The sequence below is a fragment of the Phalacrocorax carbo genome, chromosome 3 (genome assembly GCF_963921805.1).
Source record: "Phalacrocorax carbo chromosome 3, bPhaCar2.1, whole genome shotgun sequence".
NCBI classification, from domain to species: domain Eukaryota; kingdom Metazoa; phylum Chordata; class Aves; order Suliformes; family Phalacrocoracidae; genus Phalacrocorax; species Phalacrocorax carbo.
The window spans coordinates 65,354,910-65,374,434 of NC_087515.1; the positions used below are offsets into that span (position 1 = coordinate 65,354,910).

The 19,525-nt window shown below is 38.7% G+C and overlaps 2 protein-coding genes across 5 annotated transcripts in view; one reads left to right on the forward strand and one right to left on the reverse strand.

Moving 5' to 3' along the window:
* The window catches only part of MAP3K5 (mitogen-activated protein kinase kinase kinase 5), a 110,785-nt gene that overhangs the window by 70,972 nt on the left and 20,288 nt on the right, over positions 1–19,525 (forward strand). For both annotated transcript variants that reach the window (XM_064447193.1, XM_064447192.1), the window contains exons 12-17: positions 4,693–4,742; positions 10,113–10,208; positions 11,571–11,652; positions 13,593–13,726; positions 18,111–18,238; positions 19,046–19,182. In XM_064447193.1, the coding sequence (XP_064303263.1) occupies positions 4,693–4,742; positions 10,113–10,208; positions 11,571–11,652; positions 13,593–13,726; positions 18,111–18,238; positions 19,046–19,182 (627 nt within the window). The remainder of the gene's footprint in view (positions 1–4,692; positions 4,743–10,112; positions 10,209–11,570; positions 11,653–13,592; positions 13,727–18,110; positions 18,239–19,045; positions 19,183–19,525) is intronic.
* LOC135312590 (actin nucleation-promoting factor WASL-like) overlaps positions 1–19,525 on the reverse strand; it is a 65,806-nt gene that overhangs the window by 22,639 nt on the left and 23,642 nt on the right. The window lies entirely within an intron of this gene.

The following is a 19,525-nucleotide window of genomic DNA, read 5'->3' on the forward strand; positions in this document are numbered from 1 at the left end:
TTGCATTCTGGGATGCTTAGGAAGCAAAATATTGGTAAGAGTGAAGGCACAGAAGGACATTGCAGAACCTCAGAGAAGAAGGGTGGGAGCACGGAAACATGGGGGGGAGTGTATGGAGTGAAAGGAGGCTGAGTCAGCTGGAAGCACAACACTGGAGATCGTGCAGTTTGTAAGAACTAGTACTGTTCATTCTTCCGTGGCAGCATTTTGTCTGCCTGCAGGATAGGACAGTGAAGACCTATTTTTCAGGTAATCCATCCTTCAGCTTTCATACTTTTATTCTGCACAGAAAAATGTTTCTTCTTTAACAGACTATGTGAGGCTGTACTGCTTAGAATTTTTGTTGTGAGTTCATGAGAAAATGTAAATGGACGAGTGGCTGAAATAGCATGTTTAGAGCACAAACTGAAATGTTTGCCTAGACCAATGAATTTCTGTTTATTTGTGGCTTGTTCTGACTGATGTTTCTCCAAGTTGGCTCAGCCTCAGCAAATAATATAAAAAAATAGATCTGTTTAATTCTTGGACAAAACAAAAATTTACCACACATTAAATAATGATTTTTCAGTGTAACAGAGTAAACCTTGCTATTGTAAAATATCTGTTCTCAAAGTATTTCTGTATTCAGAACTTAGTCTATTTAGAAACTACTTGTATTTGCATTTTTTGTTTGGTTTTTTGTATGCCTTTTTTAGTGTGTATGTAGTTCACCTCCAAACAATGCTTTCCATCCTGTTAAGTGGCTTATCTATATAGTATATCTGTAGAATAAGAAGAAACATAGCCCAGAAAATTCTTTCCAGTCCTATTGAGTCCCGTTTGCCGCCATTGCAGACACTCTTGTCATATAATGTTTCTCATAAAGTGATCAAGCTCCTTCTGAATACTAGCGTAGGTTTAACAGATGACTGTTTGTGCTGGAAAGTGGTTTGAGAATGCCCCTGCACCTCTAGAAGAGCCTGGATTGGAATAATGCTGGTGAAGTAGAAGAGCGTTACTCTAAGTCTTCTAGTTTTCAGTCTGAATTTGTTTGCTGTCATTTCATACTGATTTGTTCTTTTCCTAATGCAGTATTTATGTTAAGTGGTTCCTTTCTCTCTGATATTTACTTCACGGTATTGTTAGGGAGAATCCTAATATCTCTTAGTGGTGTTGGTGTTTTTTCATTGGGTGTTTTTTTGTTTTGTTTTGGATTTCATTTTTGGGGTGTTTTCATGGTGGTTGGTTTGTTTTTGTGGTGATGGGGTTTTTTGGTTGTGTGGGTCTTTTTGTTTTGTTGTTTTTTGGGGTTTTTTTGCGGCAAAACAAGTAGGCTTGGTGTACTGGCCATGCATGGCATCTCATTGCCATGTCTAATTATGTTCCAGTTTGAGGTGACTTGACTTGAGCTTGTGCGCTCATATTCCATGAAATACCATGTATGGTGCATTCAGGTATCTTTTAGCTGGGGTATTTTACTTGATACTTTCAGCAATGGCCTTTGTCATAGCTCTGTTACTTGTCATCCTGTGAATGGGAGAAGGATTTCGATGTATTAGTCTTTACCCGTTTGGTGTCCAGTAGGTATAGCTGTTTTGGCTTACCAGAGTTTGTAATGTTTGCTTTGTAGCATTTTTGGTTACTGTGATTCTGTTATTCCAGTTTTAAAGTTTCTTTATAATGTGTTATACCCCCTCACACCCACACCCCACTTGCGTGAATGTGTGTCTGTATTTTCTGCAGATTAGTGTCGTCTTGCTGCCCTAGTGTTAATTAATAGCATTAGACAACGTCAGTTTTAAATGCACTCCCTAGTACTTTTGCTCTGGCCAAAATCCTTACCGTGGTGAGCTTATTCAGTAGCCTGGGATCTGATTGATACTCAGTGTAGTATCCTTGCCCTGCGAGCCGTAATACCCATCAAAAGAAAGCAGTGGGAAATTTGGTTGTTACCCCTTCAGCTGTACAATTATAGTCTGTTGTTACAAGTTTGTCCAAGTCCTTAGAATCTATTGGAGACCTTACAGGGAGAAAAGGGACTATAGAAAAATCTGGAGATACCAGCTTTCTTCTCAGTTGAATATAACCAGTATAACGTTTGTCTTTGATAAGAGATTTTGTAAAGGGAATTGATGTATTATCTGTCCAGCCCACTGCAAAGACGACAACTCTTACTTTGATCCTTACTAGGGTGCAAACAGGCATTTTAGGGGCTGATTAACAAGCAAAGACCACCTGTCCCTACTCCAAGGGCAGGTTAGACAGCTGGATTTGGAAACTGCTTCAACTATCCAATTTCAGTCTACCTACCATAGGTGTGTCAGAGCTTTACCAGCTCATGCTTCAGATTTCAATGGTTTTACTTAGTTTACATAACTCAATCAGTGCTCTAAGAATAAGAATTGTGAGTTATGAAATGTATGAACTTCCTTTCATGCACGAAGAAACTTTTCCGTGGTGTGGGTTTTTTTTTGCAGTGTATCTTAATATTTATGCCTTTAATAATACCAAGTTTAACACTAACAAATGCCCATAAAAATCAGATAGCATTATATTTTGTAGAATGCACGTTACCTTTGCCTTGCAGTTCCCTAATTTTAGCAGCCCTTTCCACGTGGGGTTAGAGGAATGCAGCAGTGCTCTTGCAAGTTTGAAACAGAACAGCCTGTCTTTGTTTCACATTGGCTTCTGAATCCATTTTGAGTTTTGTTTTAAGTGGTTGGTGGTTTTTTGCCTAACTAAAGAACAGATGCTGAATTTGGATAGCATGCCTGATATGTTTACTCCAGTGTATTCAAAACTTGGCAAGATCATGAGGGACATAACTTTTATATTATTTCATTGCCTGAGAACATCCTGTGGTAAATGAAAGATGTATGAATCTGTGAGAGACTAGTTGCATGTAGATGACAGGTAAAACTCACAATACTTAAGGCTTCTTGTTATGTTTCTTGAGCATTTCTGTCTGTTGGGATGTATATTTTAACTTATTTAGAGTTTAGATTATTCCCAATAGTGGGAATTGGACAAGTACCAATAACTAAGCTCTGAAGAAAGTTTCCAAGCATGGAAAATTGGAAAATGGCAGAGTTTGTATATGCAGGGAGGAATAAAAGACAGTGCAGATACACCTTCCTCATTAGCGGAGGCAATGAGTTGATCTTTCCTCGTGCAACAAAACCAGGCAACTCAAATAGTAGTTTCACAAGCACTTCATACTAGCATCACTTGGTACCTCCACTTCAAGATGCAGTCCCACCTTTTCTTAATATCAGGCTATTCTCTTGTCCCTGTACCCCACTGGAGAAATCCTTCTGCTCATGTAATGTTAAAGAGATACTGGAGTTACAGCTTTGTACTTCACAATTTTAGCAGTGTGAAGTTTGTGCTTCAAGAAGGATGTTTGCTTGTGGTTTTGCTATGTTGTGTTAGGCATTTTATATTAGCATCACAACCTTTAATGTGATTTAAGCAGGAAGGAAAGAATTACAGAGGAGGAGAAAATTTATGTAGGAAGACTTAAAGAAAGCTCTTATAGCTGGGAGAATAAGAGCTCTATCACTTTGCTGAACATCATGCAACTATTTTGGCAACGCATCTGTTCTGTATATTTCACTATTCATGAAATGGTTTGCAAGCTACACATTTTCATGTTTTCTTTTGAAATACATTTGATTTTGTTTGTGTTTGACACTGCCCTTATGCTATAAACTACCTCTGGGCAAGAAATGTGTCTGTGCCTTTTAATCACTCAGGTCACTAAAATGCCAAACAAAATTGAGCTCTGGAGAGCAGAGTTTCTTCAAATATGTTGCTTATTGTGGTGGGATCCCAAGGTTGCCAGGACTTGGAGGTGGTGTAGTTCCACCTTTTCCTGAAAGGAGAATGTTTTCATGAGAAGATACAAAAGGCTCCTGTTTTCTACAGTCAAGTTTTATTAGAATATAAACATAGAGGACTATGACTGTCTACAGAGAGAGCTCGGTTCTCCTGAATGTGACAGATGTAAATTTTAAAGATGTGAAAATAAGTGAGGCCTGGCCCTTTGTGTTTTCATAGGGTGGCTTCTTTCTTCCAGCCTTGTTTGTTACTCAGGCGGCTCTTAGGAGTTTTTGGTACATTCTTACTGCTCCCTTCTAGATTCTTAGGGAAATAGTCTCCTTTTTGTTTCTTCGGCCACTTGGCCTTCAGACTTGCTACTTCCCTGGGCAATTCCTTGTACTTTCCAAGAATTTCCCACTTTGCTCTCCAGCGTCAGACTTCCTGCTTATTGCACACTCTGCCTGGTCTTCCCACACGCTGGGGCACTGAGCATGCAGAGCAGGCTCTTGTTCTTCTCCAGGGGTGGATTTTTTTTCCCCTTACTTTCCAGAGAGTCGCATGTGAGTTCACCAGTTCAGCACCCAGACCAGGCTATACTGGTGGCCCTTCTGATCTGCTGTTTCAAATAGTTTGTAAAATAGTATATTGTGTTTGCAGAATAAACAGTGAAGAAACCAAACAACCCAAACCTCCTAGCTAGAACTTCTGTCCCTTTGGTTTTGGGTGGAAAAAAAAAATGCCCTGAAGAATAACTGTTAAAAGGTAATAGGCTGTTATAATTCACGTGTTTCTTGTTCCATCTCTTGAGTTTCAGGCCAGAAGGTATGCCTACTGGCACTTCATTTATAAAAAGGAATATTTTATTTATTTATGTTCTTTTGATTGTTACAGAAAGGTATCCACGAGTGGAACTTCAGTGCTGCTTCAATCAGGGGAGTAAGGTAAGTTTGTTTTGGTTTTTTTTTTTCTTCCTTTCATGTTTTGAGAAGAAAAGAGCAATTGAATGAGTATTGTATTAAGCTATTGCTGTGGACTTTGGAGTAACAGACACAGAATTGGCACAGAATATTGCAGGTCCTTTCACAGGTGCCCTCCTCTAAGTGAAGCCCCAAGAGTCTTATTCCGGATTCAGAAATGACAGCTTTCAGGGGTCATTATGTAAAAATCTGCAAACATAGCCTGTTAAATAAAAACACCCAATATTTTCTAAAAGTTGGTAGTCATTTTATGCCAATTAAGATTGAATTAAAATAACTGCCAATGTTTCATGTCATCTTACCTAAGTTCTGTCACAGCCAGGAGATGCTTGGTGCACAGTACGTAAACAAGGAGGTAACACATGGATGCAGAGCGTCAGGATATGGGATACAGACAAGATCAGGGTCTCTTGTAGTATCCTAATTGCTTACCTGTAGTTGGGTTTTGGTGTGAGTATGTATGTTTGGAGTTATTTTGTTTCTGTGTCTGTTTATGGGTATGGCAGCAAAACTTTCAGAGAGGAGTCTCTCAACGTAGAGTGGCAGCGAGGTGGTTAAACTGCAGAGTGAAAACTTGAAGATTGTTTGAGAGAACAGAAAAGGGAGTCAATAGAAGAAGAAGGAGGGGAGAAAAACCAACCCAAAAATAAAACAAACAAAAAAAACCCCAACCCCAAACCTCCCTAAGATTCATGTAGATTAGGTTAACATGGATTAATCAGTCATAGGATCAGGAATGACACATGCAGGACTGGCTTGACTGGATTAGAAGAAAATGATGCTGTATGTTTAAAGCTACCTTTCTTTTCAGCACACTTCTCTCTTTGGGATGGGGCTTCTGTTACAATGACAAAGGAAGACACTTTGTCATCTCTTTGCTTGATTTCAGCAGAATGTTTTCTGTGTACTAGGGACACTTCTCCTAAGAAGAATTGTTTACTGGAGGGGGGGTTTAGTCCAGATTGTGTGCCATATTGTCAGTAGAGAACAGCCCAGTCTAAGCTAGTGGGTCTCTTCCACTAACCCAGGTTGATTGTGCTGTGCATCCTGTTTGGCAGGGTCCAGCCCTGCCATTACTATCTTCTGATAGTAAGAAAGTAGCGTTCTACAACTGTTGTGACCTCTTCAGATGAATTCTTTGTCTCAGTCTCTTTTTTCTTTTTTTTTCTCCTAAGATTTATCTATACTTTGGCCTCCTGCAACTTTCCGCTTTGGTGCTTGCTTTTAGTGTAATTTAAAAAAAAGTAGTCCAGAAATCTTATATTTTTTTAAATAGTCATTGCTCTGTTCTAATAATAACTGTTCCATACACACAAAGCTGTTGCTGTTGCTATGTCTGCAGTACATTTTTGCACAGATGGATGATTCTTTTTCCTTCCAAAAAGTAACTTAAAAAAAAACAACCAAACTATCAATAGGCACAGAAATTCAGTCCTGTGGGATTCGGCTTATTTTGGGCAAAAATTGCAATGATACGCTTAGTTCAGTCTGGTTTGGGTTTTGGTTACAGTATGTTTTTGTGTGCTTCTAAAAAAAGGAAGAAGAAAGTATTTATTGTCCTCTTTTTAAAATTCCCTTCGCCCTTATTAAGCCATGCTGTGGTCAGTACTGTTTCTGGTGAACCCTCATGTATTTGTTGTTTAAACTGTCAATTGTCATTTAATTTGTCAATTAAATTTCCAATCTGTTCATCTGGACAGATGTCCAAAACAACTTGGAAGACTTTACAGCGAGCCAAGAGTTGCTGTGAATTCTTAGAAAGGATCTGTGGCTGCCTCCATGAGGAGCTGCAGGGGGAAATCTTTATCTTATGCAAGTATACAACTGAATAAGCCCTTTTTTTCCTTCCAAATATATGCATGTTTCTGATCACTTAATTTTTCAGGGTTTTTTTCCCTAGTTTTATGAAGGCAGGTATTCTTTGGAGTGGGACAGCCTTTAGAAGCAGGCCTGGTTCTAATCTATTTTAGTACCCAGACTATTTTTGGCTGCCTTGACACTCCTATACTTAAAGCAGTCTGGGAAGGGGGAGTTCCCAGCTTTATGAGGATTCTCAGCCTTTCTGGACTAGTAAGAGCCAGCGTTAGAGGTGCAGCCTTAATGTACAAGGCAGGTCTTTGTACACCTTAGAGGCTTTTTCAACAAAGGTCTCCATAAATATTTACTGCACTATGTAAGGAGACAGCAGGTCTGAAGAGAATTCTAGCATTGAAATGGCTAATGTTTTCGGTAAATACTTCAAGGAAGTGAGTGAGGGATCACTGTGTGCTATGTATCACCAGTGTAATCAACATCATCTTTCATGAGTAATAGAGTTTGGCTCCCCAGAATTGCAAAGGCGCTTGGAAAGTATATAGAATGCTCTGAGCAGCACAATGCTAAATCACACTCTCTGTGCAGGGAGTCATAGTAATTGGGTTTAGCTTAACAAACTCATTGATTAGCAGTTTGTGTGCCGAGGTAAATAATTCTGCTGTTGTCATACGCCTTCTTGACCTCTTAAATGCAAATTCTTATTACTGAATCAGGCCAGCAAGTACTGTTAATCTTAAAGGCTTCATCAGAGCTTTTGGAACATGGCTGCTACCCCAAGGTGCTTTGCATCTTAGGTCATCCAGAAAAGTCCCTAGTGTTGTGTAGAGCTGACATCATATGATCAAGAAGATACCACCTTCATTTTTCCAATTTAAATATTAAAGTATCAGACTGAAGTTGCTAGACACAAGTTGGCTTTTCCTCAGCGTTCGGGACAAGCCCTGGATTATGAAATAACTGCTGCTTGTGGTGTTTCCGTGGGAGAGTGCCTCAGAGGTCCTGCCAATGAATGTAGTGTTAGAAACAGTGGAAAAGTTGGATTCAGATCTTTATCCAGTTTTCTTCATAACTTAAGAATTGACAACAAGGATGTTAATCTTCCATCCCAAGTTCTTGGAGCTTGGAATCTCATCAGACTACTTAATTATGACAGTAGGAGGTGCCTGTACTGCTACACTTCTAGAAAACAGACAAGTTCCACAGAGCTGCATTTCTGTGGTTGCTGCCAGTCCTCAACTGTTTTATCTGCTGCTTCATCTTGGAAATATTCATAAGCAGTAGATACAGCGTTTGCAGTATTTCTCATTGACTAAGGGGAGTTCTAGATGCACACAAGCTGGGCACAAGGCCACGCTGCAACATGCTTCCCTGTTTGTCTTCAGAGTTTTACAAATTCAGCCCCAATTCTGCTGTCGTAGAAGTTGATGGGTACTATGTGTGCTCAGGAGCTGTCAGAATGAGGCATTTCCTGAGCAAATTATCATGTCTCTTTTTATAACTTGGTATTTTTCAGTCTTCCTTCTTTTACTTTAACAACTCTCTTTCAGGGAGGAAAGCAACATATAAGCAATGTAAATGCTCACTTAAAAGCCTTAAATATTTATTAATTTGCCTGCCCTCTGTGTACACTTCACATTCTTACCCTTTTATTCACTGCTGTGTTAGTCAGTGGCTTCTGTGCATGTCAGGTTTAAACTGACAGTTTAATCAGTAAAATGTTAAAACTCACATGGACCTTGAAATGAATGAGTAGTTTTGTTAATATCAGTTACTCCATATCTGGAGAGTTTACCTATATGCTTGGAAAACTTTAAATTCAAGTTAGCTCATAAACTGGGGACAGTGTCTATCTTCCCAGATGGGTACATTACTCAGCACTTATTAATTTTTCCTAAGATAAAAATAAATGACTCGCTGCACCCAAAGACAAATATTCTTACAATGAAGCTCACTTTTGTCATAAGTAAATTCATGAAAGGCAGGCCCTCCAGCTTGCCTAAAGAGCCACTTGTTTATCAAATGATTCCTCATGTCAAGTCTGACCCTCCCCTGGCGCAGCTCTGAACCATTCCCAGGTGTCCTGTCCCTGGATCCCAGGGAGAAGAGATCAGCACCACCTCCTTCATGTCCCCTCCTCAGAAAGCTGCAGAGAGCAATGAGAGGTCACCCTTTTTCTCTAAACAAGACAAACCCAGAGCCTTCAGCTGCTCCTCACAGGACATGCCTTCCAGCCCCATCACCAGCTTTCATGCCCTCCTCTGGACGTGTTGAAGGACCTTCACATCCTTCCCAAATTTCTACATTTCTACAAAGAGGAATCATAAAAAGAAGCAAGGATCAGACAACCTTAGGTGCCCATTAAAGGTTGAAAATTACAAGTATTTCCTGATGTTTAGAGAAAAACCGCTAGGTTAAGCAAATCACCAATCCTTTGGTACAACACAGAATATCATTTTATTTCATTGTGCTAGAAATTAATTAAAAGCATGATGGCTATCTTGATCCAGCTAAAATGGTTTGGTCTTACTAGGACTGTGGATTTTGTCCAGTATCTTAAGAATGTTAATAAGGAGGCATAATTTGTCTTGGTTTCTCAAATACTGTATTCCCTAGTAACACCTCTAGCCATCCTTTTTTTCCCCTTTTCTAATCTAGTAACAATCAGTTATACTGCATCAGCTTGACACCTGGCACTCAGCGTGTAACACAGTTACAGAAAGAGCTATTTCAAACAATGCTTAATATTTTCTATAAGGAGCACAGTAAAGACATTCATATAAAACGATTCCGGTGAATTAATATCTTTGCAAGAGCTGCAGCCTACATGGGGTAGAGAACTGTGTACCAGAGTTTGCACCTCTTCTGCTGAGACATCTATGCAGCCATAAGAACATGGCCTACATACTTCTTCATTGTCATTGTTCTGCTGTTATAGCAGATAAAACCAAAACTGAAGAAAGGTGTGGGTGGGCTAGGGTGAGGTCAAGTCATTCACCTCATTTTTTTGATGCTGACTTAATTCTAAAATATTTTTCTGACATATTATCAATATACCAATTCCCAAGCAACCAATCAGAAATTTTTTGTGTTCAGGATTGAGCTGCGGCTGATTTCTAAAGCAGGAAGCACTCATGATTTGAGTCCAAAGTCCAGCTTTCTAACGTGGTCCTGAAAAAGGATATTTCATCCTGGCTGCGGGAGTGGAAATTAGGGGCCTTACCTAAATGTGCTGAAGACAAAAATTACTTGGGTCAATGGAAGTAATCCTATTAACTTCCTTGCTCCTACTCTTTCTTGGGCAATGTGTGGACTAGGGGGCACCCTGAACAATACCAAATAGCAGAACGTAAACTTTGGAGGATACAGGAGTGTAGTTTTACAATAAGGAAAAAATATGGCTTCTGAGGTTTAATCTGGTGGTTTTCCATATTAAGTGGGTTGGTGTGTATGGTTTGACATAGCCAGTAGAAGACCAAATGCATCTTTCCAATAACATGCTCTGCTTGGCTGTTCTTTCAGCATTTCGAAGTTTGAAGAACGGTGCTGTTTCCTGTACGTGCGGCACAACTCAGATGACTTTCAAATCTATTTCTGCACAGAACTTCATTGCAGAAGGTGTGTCACTGTTTTTATTTCAGAAAAAAAAAGAGCCTGTAATGAGGTAGCTGGTGTCTGCATGCACAACAGGGACACTGACTGTTTGAGAACCGTGGTGAAAGCTGACCTGAGCATTCTCAGTGATCACCATCTTTCATGCAAAAGCTTAGTGCTACAGTATGCTGGAGATGTATGAAGTTTGAAGGGTCAAAGTGCAAGCTCAGACAAACACTGGAAACAAATATGATTACAAATTTTTTCTTTACATGCTTTGTGGGATTGTTTTTCCAATACTTGCTGTATTGAGGTTTACTATAAACATTTGTTGCACCCAATCTAACAAAGCATCTTAAACTTAAAATGGACTTTCTCGGGTGGGAACATTTGGGGTAACAACAAAGTCTGGTTAAGATTTCTCTTGTAGTATAACTAAAATTTTATTTATGATTATGAAGAAGCACACTTGATTTCCTTTACATTACTTATGTAAACACGATGCTAAGATTGTACCAGTATCCCTACAGGAAACTTGGCAAGGGTTTGTTGCACAAAACTAGAGGTGCCTCAGATTCTCTGAGCTGTGTTTCTGCTCCATAAGCTTGGGATCTGTGGTCTTTGAATTGATCCAGAAGGCATTTCCAGAGGAAATTTCATGGGTTTTGTGCTAAAAAGGCTGCAACTTTACAAAAAATCACAGCAGTACTCCATATTAATGGCTGTGGCCATCTCCAAGCCCAATCCCTATGTTGTCTTCTCATCCATTCTAGTTCACGCAGGTTCTTTTACAATGTTCATTCCCCTTCATATCTGGGTGCTGCTTAGAAGATGAGCATAGAAGAGATACCTTAGCATGATATTGTATTTGTATTATTTCAGAGGGGTAGAAATCATGTGTAATAGTGTATTTTTTTTAATGGGAAGTTGTAAAATAGGCCCCCTTTTCATTCAAGCAAAAACTTGAAACTAACCTTCCTGCACTACAAAAACTCCTCCAAATGTAGGCAAGACTTCTAGGCAGTCCTCATGATGCTTCGCTGCTTTCATTGGACATAAAGAAATTGTGGTGTAGGATAAGAATTTTGCCTGACACGTAAATGTTGAAATATTCATTCCATTAGTAATTTCAGGCATCATGGATGTCTTGTACATATGAAAGGAGTACATAAAAGAAGTGGGAAAATGACAGATTTGAACCGTTAATTCTTCATGTAAACAAAAATATTTTTTTCCTCTTTGCCAACAAACTAACTTTTACACTGAGTTTGTACTTACTATGCTGAAGTCCTATTTTGGCTCATTTATTACTTGAGAGAAGTGGTCGCTTTGTCTGCATACTGTCTCAAGTGTGCATTTACCTTTCTTCCCCACTCACCTCAACAGGTTTTTTGACATGGTGAACAGTATCACTGAAGAAATAGGGAAGACTACAGAGGAAGGGGAATGTGACGGAGACTCTCTAGAGGTATTTTTACTTTTTTTTTTGCTTTTCTCCCACAATACTAAGAATTTTGGGCTTCTTGTGTACCATTTCACTGAATTGAGTAAATTTTCATCCCTTCTCTGAAGTTAGAGAAGTTATTGTTTACAAAATTTTATCCTTTATTGTTCATAAAGTAATGATTCTTTTTAATGATCCCCATGTAGTTTTTATAACCAGCATAGCTAAATCTCTCATATTTCAGTGAGCATACTTGTTAGGAGAAGGTACTCAACTATGGAATTTTCCAGTTGTGCTTATTACAGAGTAGCTCTTGTAACAGTTACTTCAGAGTGTAATCATAGTTGGGCAGCATTAGCATCTGGTTAAATTTTAAGGACTGTTTGTCTGTTTCATGCATCACTGGAATCACGTGCACTTACATTATTGGCAGGTTGTCTGCACAACAAGTAAGGATATACTTGTAGTAGGGGAAAGCTTGTCCTTGCTGATTATCGTCTGTAGGCAAGCACGGCAAAGAACAGCAAACTCAAATCAGATGGTAATGTTGGTGCTGCTGGAAGCTGTGTATACCCTTAGCCCAGTAACTCGCACTGAAGCTTAGGATGCCCTACTTCTGCTGCCACACAATAGCTAAGTTATAGCTTGCTGGGGTATCCTGCTACCCGCTGTATTCTCACCTTGGTTTTCTATCTGAACATACATGTAGTTAAAAAGTGAGTATGGGGCCACTGGGTGCAATGCAGTACTTAAGATGTTTAGGCTTTCTTTTAGGTGGCAGGGAACAGGATAGAATACCTAAGCCCATGTCCTATCATATGAACATCTGGTCTCCTGAAGCTCTAGGGACATCCAGAAGTAACTGAGAGAGTCGTTACTGGATAATGAGCATAGGCCTCTGTCCCAGTTTTGATGTTGGCATTTTATAATACATCTGCAGTCACAAACAGAAACCACTAGAGTGACTTATGGGATAGAAAAACACCCTATAATGAGAACCTTAGGGTGCCTCATTTGTTTATTTTAGTAAAAAGAAAAGCAGTGGGTGACTTGATTACAGTGGGCAAACATTTTTACAGGGAAAATTACTGTGTGCTAATGGTCTCTTTAATCTATTGAAGAATTAAATGAAATACAGTGACACCAAAGAAATTTTAATTAAGAGGCATGACTTCACCATGAGAGTAATTAATTGTTGAAACAAAATACTAAAAGAAGTAGTGGATTCTTTTATTAAAAAGATGGCAGTCTTTATTTGGAGGAAAAGAAAATACTTTATCTAGGCATGAGCTACTGGGCTTAGCATGGGAGTGAGCACGTGAAATTACATGTCTGTGTTACACAAGAGGACAGATCAGATAATCTGTCTAATGACTGTTTCTGGACTGGCCTTTAAACCCTTTGAAATTCAAATTCAGTTGAAACCGTGCTTAATATGCTGCAATCCTGACTAACCTCCATTGGCACACTCTGCTGGCTGACCTGGTACTGCCAAAATCGAGGTTGTGCTAGTTTTGGAAGATGTGGTCAGGTCAGGAGAGTATCTGTAACAAATTAAGTGTATCCTGCCTTGCTTTCTATGTCTCTGTGGGAGCCAAAGTTCTCTGTTTGGTGCAGAGTGCCCTCTGTCGTCTTCCCTTGTTTTTACAGCACCTGCCAGCAGAATTGCAGATGCTGTTGAGTAAGACATGCAGGTGTAACCACACTGAACAGGTGAAGGCTAGCTTAGCTTTATGCACTTACCTGAAATGGCTATCTTAGGAGCCAGTGTTTCCTGTACAGTCAGTGGAGGAATATAAGCATGTCTGCACAGTATCCAAATTGTCTTCTTGAAGTGTTTTTCTTTCCTTCTCCATAGTCTGCAGAAAGCAACTAGCATCCTAGATGCCGTAGTTATGAGCACAGTGTCAGATGAAATATATCTTATCCCTCTGTTTCACTTCATGTTGTTGTTTGCTTTGCAGTATGATTATGAATATGATGAAAATGGTGAGCGAGTCATTCTGGGGAAAGGAACTTATGGCATTGTATATGCAGGACGAGATTTGAGCAATCAAGTCAGAATTGCTATTAAAGAAATCCCAGAGAGAGACAGCAGGTATGGTAACTGTGGCTGATGCCAAATTTTGTGCATTACATAATTTCATCAGTGATGTGATCAACCATTTTGCTGATCAAGGAGTACCTCTTCTAGAAAGCTGCCAATAAATTATCTCTCCGTGGTATGTAATGGTGTTCCCTGTCCTTGTAACTAGACATTTCCAAGTTGCAGAATAGATTATGATCACAGCTGCGAATTTTACTGATTTTGGAACTAGTAGTTTATAATACTTTTTCTTTCCAAAAGAAATATTGCTGAGGTGCAGAATCTCACTCAAACACCTAGTGATAAGCCCTATCTACGTAGAGATGCTCAGGCATGTCCCTATAAAAGAACTATTGAAATGCACAATTTGCAGGGTCTTTGAAAATTCTGAGCCTGAATTGTTGATCAAGACATTTTCCTGTCCTGTTTGTGCCTCACGTATTATGAAGCCCCTTAATATTAGAATAGATCATGTGGAATGATCTTTTTGTCCGCATTTTTTTTAATGTGAGTCTCTTTATATACGTATTGCCCTCTCATTTATAAGAATTGCCATGTAAAGACAAGATACTTGATGTCCTTAGTACTTGTTTGTCTGGAGGCTTGCAGTGTATCCTATTTTGAATACACAGATTTCTATAAATACTGTGATAAGAGTGATAGCAAGCCTAAAGATAAGATTTTTTCAAAGGAAACTGACTGTATTAAACTGTCAGGTTACCCTTATTCTTGAATTCTACATTAGCCTTTGGTTTTTGTAGTCAAGTGTTGTACAAGCTGCTTCTTAACAGGTGACTTGAGTGCCTGGGTCTTCAAAGTGCCCCTCAGACAGACTGTAAAGTATTATCAAAGCCTGTAACTCAGGCATACGTTCAGGAAAGCTATGAAAAATAGGAAATGAAGTCATTGCCATGGATGGTAAAAGAAAGAGAAATCCCTCCATTCCCTATTGTTAAAGAAATAATTTTTATGAAGGAAGCTTTTCTGATAAAAACAGAATGCTGTTTGGTAGCAGGAGGAATCACATACTAAAAGAATGTAGGTGAAATATCGAGTGTACCAATTGGTGAATTTTTGTCCATCGTTTCAGTTAGGAAATGGAATCCATATTTCCAAGTTTCTGGTCGTCTTTTGCTCATTTGACTTTTTTGGATAACTACTATGATCCAAGGGATAGCTTGTCCTTCAGCAGGGTTTCCTATATTTTGACATGCTACATCCTTCTTTCTGCAGCATTCAATCTATAAACGATATCAGGAAGGAAGCTGGTTTTACCTGTCCCTACCTAGCAGTTGTCTTAAAGAATGCGCTAGCATTCAAAACTGTAAATACAAGAGGTTATTCGAACCCACCACAGTCGCTGTTATTCTTCTCACTTTTGACTAGAATGTATCTCCCGGGGGGTAAAACCACCGTTTGTAGAAAAGGAGCATTATTCTCTACAACCTATCCAGCATCAAGTACTGCTGTTTAAATTGTATTGGAGCCTAGAGGTTGGCAGGACACTGTGTGATAACTCTTAGAAAGCTTTCTTTGTGTAATTTACAGACTGGAAGGTCAGTAATGCCACCTGCTGTCCTAGCTCAGTTTCTTTTTCATGGGTCTCTTGTGGACCTCCCCTTTTTGGTTATTCTGTCCTCACATAGTTGTTCTTTCTGGGTTTTTTTTTTTTTTTTTTTTTTTTAATCCTTCTAAATCTTTTTGAATCCATGTATATGTTGGCTGTTCAATGTGGATATGTGTGTGGTCTAATAATTTTTCCATACTTGTAATATTTTAAAGATACTGGAATTAGAATATGGAAAGGGGAATCCTTCCATCCTCTGTATTGTTTTATGTAATGAGGCCATACTTTCTGAGAAATTATAATACATCTTTAAGTTAAATTTACAATAACAATAACAATCTCTTGACTAAAGAGTAAAGTTGCAAGTTTTGTACGTGCTAAGAAGAAATTGTTTGTGATAACTGTTGTTTGATAAAAAGATAGCCTTAACAGAGCAGTAACTACTTTAAGGGGAAAAAAAAAAGGCAGATTTTTCTTCTCCAGTACACATTTTAAAAGAATTTTCAACAGAAAAGCTTTCAGGTTCAATGTGTACGGCATACTGGAAAAGAGATTAGATGAAAGACTAAAAGTTTCTTAATAGACTTTAAGAAATGTTTACAGGCTTCCAGGACAAATTTCAAGTATTATCCTTTTAATTGCAAATTAAGAAAAATTTATTAATTAATTTCGGTTTAGTTATAACCTGATCTTTTAGCACTTTGAAAGAAATCTGTAGAAAGAATAGGATTAATCTCTAAAGTTAATTCTTACCATTATCAAAGTAAAAATTACTATCTTTTGGATTTGTAAGAAGTGTTAAGTTCTCAGTCAGAGCATGGCCAGAAATGCAAGGATTTCTGTGCAAAAAGCAGTGAGTCTTCGATAATGCTATATGCTAAATCTAAGCTACTGAATAATTTACTTAATTGTCAGGAAATGTTAGAATATGGAGACAGATTCTGAAAGAAAATGAAACTTTCCTGCAATGCTGTTGTACTCAAATGCATTTCCAGTACTATAAAACAGTACCAGTGGCCATATCAACTTTCCAAGTTAAAGTAAAATCATGTTAGGTAGATAATAAGATATAGCCTTCTAGGATTTAGAATTTTTCTTTCTTCATACCATTTAAAGTATTGTAATGACTAAGTTCTAAAATAATAAATGCTTCATCCCACTGGAGAATTTTCTTATGGCTTTATTTTATTTGCTAAATTATTCTAGTTGCTCAAGACTCAATTAACTGTGCAGTTTGAAAGTGCAGGGGGAAGAATTTTAATGGTCTTGCTGTTGCTGCTCTGAATGAATATCCCATTAATAGAACTCAGGAATATAATCTCTGATTTTGCCTTTCTGAATGACTAACAGTGCAGTCAGAATCTTTATAGTCATGTGTGGAGAGGCAAGCCAAAACCTCAAATTAGTTTTTAGTAAATACACTCGGAGTTGTATAATCGCACTTTTCATTAACCAAATACTTTCCTTGTTTTGTATAACAGTTGTTTTCCAGAGGCATTTTCAGATGCCCACTTTTTTTCTTTTCCCTCCCTTTCTTTAGTTCAGCATCCATTTGGAGCTTGATGATGCTGTTAGGGTGAGCTGATAACTACCTGCTCCAAAAGGGCGTGGAGCTCACAGGCACCTTCCCCATAACAACCTCAGTTGCATTAGTGCTTTGCATTCCTGGCACTGGCATTCTGCTGGCTCCAGGGAGAGATGGACTTGAGGCAGCAGGAAGCTATCCCTCCTTCCAATAAATAAATAAGTTTTCTGCCAGTTCATTAGGGATTCAGAATGTACCAGTGTTGGTGTGAAGCCTGTGCTGAGACCAACCTGCTGAAGGTGAAGGTGGCAGTAAAACTATTCCTTTTGGTGGCAAGAAGCTGCAAGGTTGAGTTTGCAGTTACGTTGTTTAGCATTCCCTGAGTATAAACGTCTGAATGTCTTCCACTTGCTCAAGAGTCTGCAGCTCCTTCTTGCATTTGGACTGACGGGACCTCTGTGTCCTTCATCTATTTCAGCTACCCTGAAAGTCTGACTGCACCTGTTAGTGCTTTAGTAGCCACCAGACTCTCGGCATATGGCCTACGTTTTGCCAGACAATACAGAGTCTGGCAGATGACCTCCTTCTTCCAACCATGGGTGAGCCGGAACAACGTTAGGGCAAGGAGCACATCAGCTGCTGAGCTCTGGTGGTGTTCCACACTGGAGAAGGATCTGGACTCCAGAAACCGTCTTGGCAAAAAGAGTGCTGAAAAGCTTCCATCTCTGAAGAATATTTTTCCTTGGACTAAATTTGGTTTGAAATAGTTTTGATCAGTTGTTCTGAATATCTCCCCATGAAATGATTCCTGGTTTTTTTACTCTGATAGATATCCACTTTTGCTTTCAGATGAGACTCCTGCTTTAAAATTTAAATGGTGATTTGCTTTCATTATTGAGGTGATTTTAATTACACACTAACTTTATGGTTTACTAGTTCACTTTTGGCACTAGTCTGAATCCAGCTGCTTGCCCAGCTGTTTACTCTCTTTTTGAGTTAGGCTGGAGAGGAGTTCATTTTCCACAAATTTATTTTTACTCAGTCTATCTGTGTACTTCTATAACACTTTGTGTGTGTGTATGTATACACAATATTACATATATTTTGTTATGTGTATTCATATATAATTACAGACTTTTTTAGTATGTGGTGGTCACAACCACTGTTGTTTAAATGCATCTAACACATCATTTTCAGTGTAAACGTGTTTCATGGGATCTGAAATAGAACTTCAGCTACTACAGTAAACACAAGACTCTCTTCCTGAAGGTCAATATTGAATGAACTGTGTCTTTTCTTTCCAGGTATTCCCAACCTCTGCATGAAGAAATAGCTTTACACAAGCATCTGAAACATAAAAACATTGTCCAGTATTTAGGTTCTCTTAGTGAGAATGGCTTTATTAAGATATTCATGGAACAGGTGCCAGGTGGTAAGTTATGGGGGAGGCTCATTTTGGTTGGTTGGTTTGTTTTTTAATATTTTAAAAGTATAGAACCCTATAATACTGCAATGAGATGTATTTCCTGCAAATGTAATATTCTCTAATATCACTTTCCTAAATTAATGGGGAAAACTGTGTCTTCAAAATGCTTAAGTCCTCTCATTCAGTATTTAGATGGGATGTACTGCAGATACAGCTCACGTGACTGCTGTGGCAGGCAAGCTCCTTTTACCTACAGCTCAGAGATGATCTGTGGTCATCCAACTAGAAAGACTGTAGCTAGTCTCAGGTGGCTGAGCCCTCCTCAGGTGCCTGACACAAGAGAAAGGCGACTGGTGATTGTTGCTTCTGCTTGATACCAAAGAACTCACAAAAAATCCCACTTCTTGATCTTAGCTTTTTGAGAAACTGTGGAGTTGGTGTATATACCAAGACATGCCTATGCACATCCACTCTTTTTCACTCTTTTAAGATGTGTTTTTGGGGCAACTTCTCTCCAGGCACAGGAGAGGGGAAAACACATTGATTAAATGGGTTCTGATCTGCCTGCTTGAGGAAGCATGTGTTTTTCTGCTGCAGCTGAGGCCAGTGGAGATACTGAGACTCTTTTTAATTACTCAGGCTGGTGGTGATGCAAGTAAGCATTTGCCTGGAGAGGTGTTTGGTTATAGAAGCAGTACCTACAATTGGTTTGGGATTTATGTTTGTTGTTACTTTTTTTTTTTTGCTTTGTGGGGGGAGAAGGCAGATTTTAATTAGATTTTTACTCTTACTTTTTGCTCTCCAAAATTACAGGCAGCCTTTCTGCTCTTCTACGATCAAAATGGGGACCATTAAAAAATAATGAGCAGACAATTGGCTTTTACACCAAGCAGATTCTTGAAGGATTAAAATACCTCCATGATAATCAAATAGTGCATCGAGATATAAAGGTAAGAATTTGCAGAGAATGAAGCCTGATAGTGTTATGTAACTGCATAACCACTTATTTGTCCTGTAATTTAAAAAACTTCTGGGGGAAGTTCTTCCTTGTCACATACCCGCTCTGCTATTCTGAACTGTGCGTTAGGTAGGTGAACTGCTGTTGATTTGAATTCGCACCAACAAAATATGGTTTGGGTTTTTTTTATTTTGGAAGAATTAACATATAGCCACTTAAGGTGAGATAAAGTGGATATTTTTATTTCTGTTTTCAATTAAATGATTGCACTTTCATAAAAACTTATTAGAAGTGAAGATTGTGGATGGGATATTAGCAGGTTCTTTTCTGAGGAG